Consider the following 10,077-nt stretch of genomic DNA (forward strand, 5'->3'; position numbering starts at 1 on the left):
GTGTGTGTGTGTGTGCACACGCCTACTCATCTTCCATAGCGCAATGGCCGACTGGAGCCTTGCTGAGTGATTGACGACTGGCTGGGGAGCTTTATGATGGAGCTGTCAGCCCTGCTGTGTCACATTCTCCTGGCACTGGGTCTCCTGACACTATCAGAAACTTCAGAATGCAACTTTTCTCACATCTTGTTGAGTTTTGAGTGGAAAAATCCCACAGACTGGCTCGCTTCTTTAATTTGCATGACTGTCTGGGCAAAGGACATGTTGATTTGCATGCAGCGATTGAGTTCACTCATGCTGTAGTGTAGAGATATTACCAAAAGAGAGAACCCACGTCTCCTGTTCAGAGGGGAAAGAACCATCATTACCAGCAGGCAGAGGTGTAGATATAACAAACACCACTGCGATGACTATGATGTCACAGGCCTGAACTGTAAGATTGAACACTCAAACCAATCAACACCTAATGTGCCTAATGTCATTTGAGCAACTTTAGCTCCTTTAAGACTTTAAAACCACTTTAAAAGACACAGTGAGACATTTTCCAAGTTTGAGTCCTGTGTTAGTTCAGTTTTCTCTTCTTGTAAAATATTTTATATAGCACAACTTGAGGCATATACATTTGTATACATATGTATCCAATCTAATGGGATTTGGGGCAACTAGCTCATCCTGCCAATCACATAAAACTGACTTGACCTTATGGATTGTTATATCTAGCAGAGCAGCATCATAGTAGCAAAGAATATGTTCAAGGTCTAATTTCTACCAAACTCAAAATCCAAACAAAGTTACTAACTTCATGGACATCCGCTCTCTTCATATGTAACATTAATTTATTCCATATTCTTTTAACAACACATACCATTTCATATAAACCTATCAGGCATCCCTCTGCTTACTCAACATGTTCAGTTTTCATTCAAGTAACAGTTTTTCAGTGTTTACCAACACCCTTATCTGTGTAATTATGGCGTGCTGAACAGTGTAGACGCCTCACTTGGATGGAGGAAACTAGGCTGGGGCAGGGAGTGTTTCCCTCCCATCACAGATGTTTGGTTGAATTAGGGCCATGAAACCTACAGAGGTCTCAACTGCAATTCTGCCTCAGCCAACCTCTATACACCCATTCAGAGCATGGATTACACTTGCACTTACATACTCTGTAATTACACCTCTACATACTCTTTTACTGTAACCTATCTGACTCCTGTAGTGGTGTTGCCAGCTCCGATTGGAGATCTTCAGCACAAAAGTAGCAACCGCTCTCATACTTTTCAAATCTCACAAGCAATTTACTCAAAAAGGTGTGTGAGATGTGAGCTCAATGCCATGTTATCTATTTTCTATCAGTCTCAATAGCATCAGAAGATATTTCTAGTTACTGTATTGGCCCAAAGAAAGGACAATCCTGACCAAAAGATCTCTACCCGGTCTCCCCGTTTCAGCACCGGGTTCCAGGTTTAAATTTAATGAATGTAGGAAAGATATCCCATTTTTGGAATTGTTTAAATCATAAAATATATACATATATTAAAAGGTATCTGTATCTATAACATAAAATATATTAAAATGTATCTGTATCTATAACATCAGTATTGGTGGATAAGTGTAGGTAACCATTGAAAGCCCTCTGGGAAGCTGCTACATCCAGATAATGTTTCAGTTTACTTTTATATACTGTAATCTGTACATTGGGTTTTATTTATTTTCAATAATTCTACTTTTTTATGTTTTCATTACATTAAAGCCCTATATCTTAACTTGCACTATTTTTAGTCTTAGAGTCAGATTTTGCTTGTATTTGTGATTTTCTTTATTATTTATTAATTTTTTTATTATTATCCCTTAAAATTGCCTGATGCCTAAGATTTTCACTACTACGTCTTTATTGTTATATGTTGTAAATACTAGTGAAGTCATTGCGTAATTATTTGAATAAAAGTTAGCGGTTGTTGGTTGCAGCCATGAATGTATAATAATAACTGAATACCATATCCCAATATGACCCCTATTCAGTTCAGTTTAATGGAGTTGCTCGCCTGGTGCATACGCCATAACAGTTTCTGAGATTCTGGGTTTGCGGCCCACTGACTATGACTATGCGCAGTAGTGTTTCTCCTGCTGGCCCAGCCCACGAGTTCCCACTGGGCCGATAGACTTTACATTATAGTGATGTCACAGGTCTTTATAATCGGCGCAGGCGCACTGCGTAGCCTACTACATGTGTTTCTTGAAGTTGGAATCATGTCGGAAGGAAGAGATGACAGCACTCAGGACATTTATCAGCCTTGAAAAAAAGCCCATAGTTACCATAGTAACACTTGCTCTCTCTCTCTCTCATGAGATGATTGACAAATCAATGAAGACAGTCATGGCTTTGATCTCCTGCCAATCACTCAGACTCAAGACACGAGAAGGGGACAGGATGTAGCAGCTGGACAACAGACTTTTTTCTTTATCATTCCTTTTCCGTTTTAAACTTGTTGAAGTTGTGTACGTAGCCCAGAGCGTAAGTTAAAACTATTCTGTAGCTTGCTAAACCGTCCTCTGTTTTACTGCTTTATTTATCTGCGTTAACTACGTTTATTCATATTTCAATAAGTGTTCCGCTATGATGTGGATACACTTGAACACAACATGACAGTTATTTGGAGAGAGAGAGAGAGAGAGAGAGAGATTACCTCAATAATATTGCTGTTACTGTATTTCTTATTGCATAGCTGATAGATGTGCAGAAGGTTTAATATTACTTGTGCAGCCACGTGTTGATATTCAGGTTGTGCTTGCTAGCAACATGCCATCGCCAGTAAACAGACCACATGCTTAGCTATTAAAGGTGTATTACACTGTTTGCTCCGTTATGAATATGTGTGCTGTAACAGATGTGGGCTTATTCTCAGTTTGTGTAACTGAGCAATATGTTATATTTATATTAATTATTACAGAGAAAATAATGTAATTCTTAGTATTGTTTCTTGTTATATGGTGGTGGCCATAACATTTAGTTTTGGTAAATAATGTTCAGAGTTAGTCAAGTTATTATTTGCTTATATTTCAGAACCACATCCAACTTTACATGTAACGTCAAATACAACTTCATAGTTAACTTCAGGTTGGAGTTGTAAATAAATCTCTGGTTCAAGTTCTTACTGGACACCCTACAGCGGGCCAGCCAGTTTTCAATAGTTTTTACAAGCAAACTATTTCAGCTTGTGTATCTATCCGTGCTTTCTGAACATATTGAACACACGAATACAGCGGTTATACCGAAAACCATGATCATTTTGGTCACTACAACCGTGAAGTTAAACTTTCATACCGTTACATCCCTAGTAGACAGTTTAACATAATTTTCTTTTACAATGGTGGCCTATGGGGGAGATGCTTTTTGGGCCATTGGGGGATTTTTCAATACCATATCGCAATGTTCTCCACATTGTTTTTACATTCATACTTTTAGGCAAGGCAAAAAATGTTTAGACGCTGGGTCTGTGCCATATGGCAGGGAAAACCCTGCACATGATCAATTAAGAACCTTACTGTTTGTAAGTAAGCTTTTGCTCAAGTGAAGTTTCTCTCCCTGAAAAAACTATTACTGAACATTGTGGCACTATTGCAGTTTTTCTTGAATGAAAAGTCTTGTCTATTTTGCTTTAATTCCAACACACTAATTAACACAACTTTGTGAAACTGCCTGAGAGGTTTTTTTAATGAGGTGCTGGTCGATCCAGGTTTGCACTATACGGCTGGTGATTAATAGGTTGTTGTAGGCCAGCAAAATACTGTAGGTATATGCCAAGTGTTCCACAGACCCAAAATCTCTCTCTCTCAAACCCACACACACACACACACACACATACAATAAATTAAACAATAGTACCTACAAAGTGGGTGTGTGCTCAGCTGTCTGTTAACAACATGATTACTATATATATATATATGAATTTATTCAAAACTGGATATTACTAACTAATTATAACTTCTGCCTGAGTAAAGTTAGGTGATGAGCATTTGCCTTGCCTTCAAATTGAGTACATTATCATGCACTTTATTATCTTTTTGATCATATTTGGGATAATACATAAGTGTACATGGAGCATAAAGAAACCTCGTTATTCAGACCCTTTTAAACGTGATTCTAATTATCCAGGTCTCAGATCGTCTGCGTCAGTGCAGGTTACTCTTTAATTCCTCCACATCCACCATATCTGTCATTTCTGTACTCATCGAGTTGGGTTTCTGGCTGCATAGACTCTGTTGGATTTGGCTTCTTTAGTAATGGCATTTAAAGTTATCTGTAGGGCTGCAACTAAGGATTATTTTCATTAGTGTTTAATATGCAGATTATTGATTATTTATTTTTGGATTTATTGTATTATAAACAAATACACTTGTCATATAATTCAAAGGAGAGCAGCAAATCGATCATGTTCCAGTAGGTTAATCCAGCAAATGTCGACATTTTAACTTGAAAAGAAACTCTAAAAAGGAATCAGTTATTCAAACAGTTGAGAATATCCTAGAGATCAACTAATCAATTGACTAATTATTTCAGCTCTAATCCTCTATTACATGTATCAGAATTCAAATACAATTTTTGTTGTCGTAACTTACCTAACTAACTAATTTACCATTATTTGCCAAAAGCCTGATCATAACTTGTTGACGTGCATGCATGTTAACCCGCTCAATGAAAAGGACACGTTATTTAGACACCAGGATTTCATCCTTTTGGTTAAGAATACAACTCATATAATTTAAATATTCCTTTTAAAAGTCTATACCTTTTACAAATATGGAGATTGCTGCTCTTAATTTACATGAATAGAATCAAACAAGCACAATTCACAGAGCAATTTTGGCAAACAAGGCTTCCCCAAAGTGATTTACAGTAACACGCATAATGAAAACCAGAGAAAGAACACAAAGAAAGCGTTTGTATGTGCGAGGATATTACATATGAGGAATAACCTTCATTTAAAAGATCCTACACAATAATTGTCTTCATAAGCCTTATTTAGTCAAGTTACTGCTGAGGGCCATCGGTGTAAGAGTGTCTCTGTGACTGGAACTAGTAAAGTGACCTAGGTGTCAAAGGAGCCCTCTGTCACACTCTGGTTGGTGTGTTGGCAGTGAGGTTGACGTGAGCTCCAAAGCCCAGGAGTGCCGTGGTTACCAGATGGCCGTGGCAACAATCTTCAGTCATTTCACTCACCTGGCTGAATAAAGACTTCCTCTAACCCAGTGCCCACGGGAAATGGTCTCTACAGCATGTCTGCTTTCTCTGCTTCTGCCAAGACTCTCGCTTCTAGTCTCCGCTCATGTCTCTGAAGTCGGTTTCAGAAAGGAGAAGAAGAAAAAAAAATAAAAAAAAAAGGACACTGATTTGGGCCACAGAGGCTATGAAGATTGCTCAAAACAAGATGGCAAGATAGAGGAATTTGATGTCCCTACATAAGCCACTGCCATGTTGTCGTCTAATATGTGACAAGCTGTTGTGGAATGACGCTCTGTAAACAGTTCCTTGTGGGAGAGATACTACTATTCTATTTTTGAAAGTTTTTATCATTGTTATGCTACTCAGGGAAGGCTTCATCCTTTAAAGGATTATTCAAATTCAATCTTTTGATATGTTCCATGTTTTGTGGAGGAAGACACTTAACAACTTAGGCACGGGGTGTAGAGCAAAACTTGCGGCCTATTCTCAGTCACTGCATAAATGCATATTATGAATGTATTTGTGTGTTTTATTGATTTATGTTGATTTAAGGTTCTTAGAAGTACAGTATGTAGTAGAGTTTTTTTGTATGTTTGTTTTTGCCTCGGGGTAGGGTAAAGCAGTGAAACTCCAGCATGACAGTGGCACAATGCACAAAAATTGGGTAAAGTCAGCTTTTGGAACAGTCTGCAGATGACAGGGGCATTACGTTTGTGCCTTTTCTTTCTGCACACATTGTTTTCTTCTATTCTCTCATTCCCTTTCTGACAAAAGGTCACATCAAATCAATGTTTACAAAGCAAAATCAATAACGTCCAAACAGAGATTCTTTCCCTTAGTTATCTATCTGATTTGTTTGGCTTCACGGAGCACGGTAACCTTATCTAAAAGGCATTCAGCAATGCTGAAAATACACTCAATCCTATTGATAGTGTATGTTAATGTCAAAGTTCAAGATTTGGCATCTTTTCTTAAACTTCTCAATCAACAGGGTTGCCTCGCTTCTCAAGTGGTACTAATGTAAACAACATTGTGGGATGTACTGCATGTATTCATCTCTGAGTCTCAACTGCCTCCCTCTCCCCTTTTTCACCATATTCCAGTTTCTCCCGTCATCCGAGTGTACCCGGAGAGCCAAGCCAGAGAGCCTGGCGTCACTGCCAGCCTGCGCTGCCACGCTGAGGGCATCCCCAGCCCCCAGCTGGCTTGGCTGAAGAACGGCATGGACATCACAACCAAGCTGTCCAAACAACTCACCCTGCAAGGTAAAGTGGAGTCTAGACTTTACTGCTCCCTGTATTTACTTATTTGGAGATGCATATTTTGTAAAAACAGAGCTGGGCAATACAAACTAAAATCCATACCAAGATGAATGATAAGATATACTTCAATACTGCTCAATGTAACCATTGTTAATACATCATTGCATAATACAGTAGAGATTAAACTGTGACGAGATTTCTTGTTGAGGTAAAAAGTGCCTCGCGATATCAGTACACAATGCAGAGCAGCAGCCAGCATGATGGATGAGTCTGACTTTGACCTCGAAATAAGTATAGAAGATACTTGAGTTGGCTACCTTGTTGTGTACTGCTGCAATTAAAATAATGCAGGAGGAGGAGAAATGAGCATCTGTCTTCACAAAAATCAACTGTTGAGTGTTTGATGGAAATTTGTTTGTGGTTTCATTCACTGTGAAAACAAATGTAAAATAAGCTTTATTTCTCTCTGTCTACGGTAGAATGACAAATTCAAGTACAAAACATTTGGTCTCAACGGTCCCAAGTACTGCCAGAAATGTCTTGGTTGGTTCTCGTTGTGACTTTCATTTGAGTAAAGGACTTCTATTTTTTTTATTTCTTCATTGAAGTTTACTTCAAAATAGGTTAAAATCCCATCTCATTCTAGTGAACCCAATATTGTGTCTAGTCTCGTGAGCTGGGTGCCTCGTCACACCTCTAGTACACAATATATCCTCTGATACGTTTGTCCTGCTTAGTTACGTTATGAGCAGTGAATGATGCTGGCCTGTTAGCCAATTGGTTGGTTAAACTGCTGGTTTGATGTCATTGGTATTTGAAGCCATTTTCAGTTTAAATATGTTGGCCGACAACGCAATGAGTAAATTCAGGTCATCAAAAGATGTGTAATGTTTAAAGCTAGATACATTTGTTTTACTGTCCAACCCCAGTATCAGACATTCTGAGGCAAATTTGAAATTGCCTTATGGCTCGTTCAATTACCAGCAACACCAACTGCTTTTCCTTTGAGGTTGTACCCAAAAACAGTAAACAATGAACCGGTCCCAGTGCACACAGAAACACAGCATTCCATGTGCCACATTCGCACTTTGAACTCCTACCTTTTACCTTCCTTCCTAACATATTAGAGAACTGTTCTGGAACAAAGTAATGGTAGCAGGGATGTCTCCTTTTATCTCTTTCTGAAAGGTAAGCTGTCATTTTTTGTCTTTTTTGTTCCTCAAAGCTAATGGAAGCGAGGTGCACATCAGCAACGTTCACTTTGAGGATACCGGCGCATATACCTGCATTGCCAAAAATGACGCTGGTGTAGACGAGGACATCTCTTCGCTATTTGTGGAGGACTCTGCACGCAAAACTTGTATGTATAACTCACGATGTTCGTCTGTTTTTATCCAAGGGATAATGGAACCATGCAAATGGAGCTCTTGATACTTTATCCTGTGAGTCCTTAATAGTTTATATCCTGTAATGCAATGATAGAGCCGCTGCAAGGGAAGTAATGGTGATACTATCTATTATATACTCTCTTTGCCTCCTGGTTTAAACGTGGGAACAATTGTTCATGCACCCCTCCATCCACTCAGAAAGACCTCTTTGTTAATCTCCTCTATGCTGGCATATACTGGAGCTGCAAATCGTACATTTTATTAGTGCTGAACAATAAGAAGAATAATTGGTACAGAAAATAAATTTCACATTCACTGTTTCTGGCCTTTCAAATGTGCAGATGTGCTGCTTTTCTCCGTTTTATGTCTTTGTTAATTAAGGATACTTTGGTTTTGGCCTATGAGTCAGACAAAAAAAAAGGTATTTGAATACGTCCTCTTGGGCTCTGGCAAATTATCTTTGCCGTTTTTCCTCACATGTTTTCCCTAAGCAATTACTGAATTAATCATAAAAGTGATAATCAGATTAATAATTAAAATAATCATTAATCGCAGTTGTATTCTTCATTATTGATTTATCTATTTGTATTGTTCAATTGAATAATTGTTTTGTCTATAAAAATGTAAAGAAAATAGTGAAACCCATCATCATCATATAGAAATCAAAAATCCCCTGAGCCCGAGGTAATCCAAAACCCAAAGATGTCCAATTAACAATTATATAAACCAGAAAAAAAGAGTGAACCCTCCTCATCTTTATTCATAAGGGGAAACCAGTTTGGCATTTTTGCTGAATAAATGAAAAATGTTAATTTATTATCAATATTGTCAGTTATTCTTCTGTCAGTTGATTAATCAACTAATTGTTCAACACTACCATCTCCACAGTTTCCTCTCTGCAGCGCTCCACATCAGTGATTTTTTGGCACGCATATTAATTGATTGGGGTGGTATTTGGAGTTAGTCGTCAACTGTCAATATGCAACTGTGTAACGGGGTTGTGAAACGAGTAACCTTCTTATTCAAATTTGGAAGCTTTTTTTCGACACAAACAATCTGCTCTTGTACCCTCCCCGTGAATAGGCTCGCACGGTAATTAACTTTGACCTTCTCTGAAATGTCAGAATCTGTCTTTGGGGTTCAAGACCAGTTGTTAGTGTGTTGTTGTTTCCTGCGGGTAATTAGGGTTCCCAAACAGCATACTTAGCAACTTTGCAGTTGAGTCACAAATATCACGTGTACACCCAACGTGCTTCGATATCCCCGCGGTACGACACTTCCTTCATCCAGTCTGTCATGCATCTGCGGATCATGCTCGCAGAGGTCGGAAGTCACTTCTGTGCTTTGAAGCGTTTGAAGCTCTGCCGTGGGCCAAAATGGTTCTGGGAGATGGATATTGCAGACCCTTTTTGGCGTGGGCAACCCCACAGGACAGGAGTTCAAAGGGATGTCAGCAGGCAGACGTGGCTACACTACTACATTACGAAAGGCAGAGAGAAAAACACTGATTTTACTACACTCGTAGTCTGGCATAAATATCTGACTGACTGCTTACTTGACCCACTCTAGTTTTCCTACGAGAATGCCATCTTTATTCAGTAACTTGAAAAGTGAGTAAATGGAAGCAGACTATTTATCGTTCCTGGATTGGCTGTCGCTGTGAGCCTGAGGCCTATGTGGGGTGTCAGCTCACACCGCCTGCAGCCCTCAAACTCACCCCTGCTCCTAAAAATATCCACACTTACAAATCAGAGTTCAAAAAGGAGTCTTGAAATGTAACTTTTTATAGTGTTTGAAAATGTTTCCAATGACCATACAGATTTTTTGAATTATCTTCATAATAACTTCACCTTCGATAAATCAATTGTTAATAAAAAAAAATATAGTGTTAAGGGCCTAACAACACGTAGTCAATTAAATTCTTCAGTTCTTATCCTTAGGCCTTGAGGTTGAACTAGATAGGATAGGTAAATCAAAACCAGACATGTTTCTGTCTTCTTCACATGGAAATCACAAGAGGTCTGGGATGAGAGACAAAAAATATGAATCATCAGATTGTTCAGCTTTACAAGTGTAATTAGTTTAATAGTCAAAAAGTCAAGTAAAGTCAATTCTATTTCTAAAGTGCTTCCAACACAGGTCCATCACAAAGTACTCTACAGCTAACAACTGTGTGTGTGTGTGTGTGTGTGTGTGTGTGTGTGTG

At 38.6% G+C, this 10,077-nt stretch overlaps 1 protein-coding gene across 2 annotated transcripts in view; it reads left to right on the top strand.

Annotated features, from left to right (window-relative positions):
* The window catches only part of fstl5 (follistatin-like 5), a 157,430-nt gene that overhangs the window by 114,591 nt on the left and 32,762 nt on the right, over window positions 1–10,077 (top strand). For both annotated transcript variants that reach the window (XM_032527709.1, XM_032527710.1), the window contains 2 exons: window positions 6,325–6,486; window positions 7,709–7,843. In XM_032527709.1, coding sequence (XP_032383600.1) covers window positions 6,325–6,486; window positions 7,709–7,843 — 297 coding nt within the window. The remainder of the gene's footprint in view (window positions 1–6,324; window positions 6,487–7,708; window positions 7,844–10,077) is intronic.

Source organism: Etheostoma spectabile, chromosome 10, assembly GCF_008692095.1.
Source record: "Etheostoma spectabile isolate EspeVRDwgs_2016 chromosome 10, UIUC_Espe_1.0, whole genome shotgun sequence".
Taxonomy (NCBI): Eukaryota; Metazoa; Chordata; class Actinopteri; order Perciformes; family Percidae; genus Etheostoma; species Etheostoma spectabile.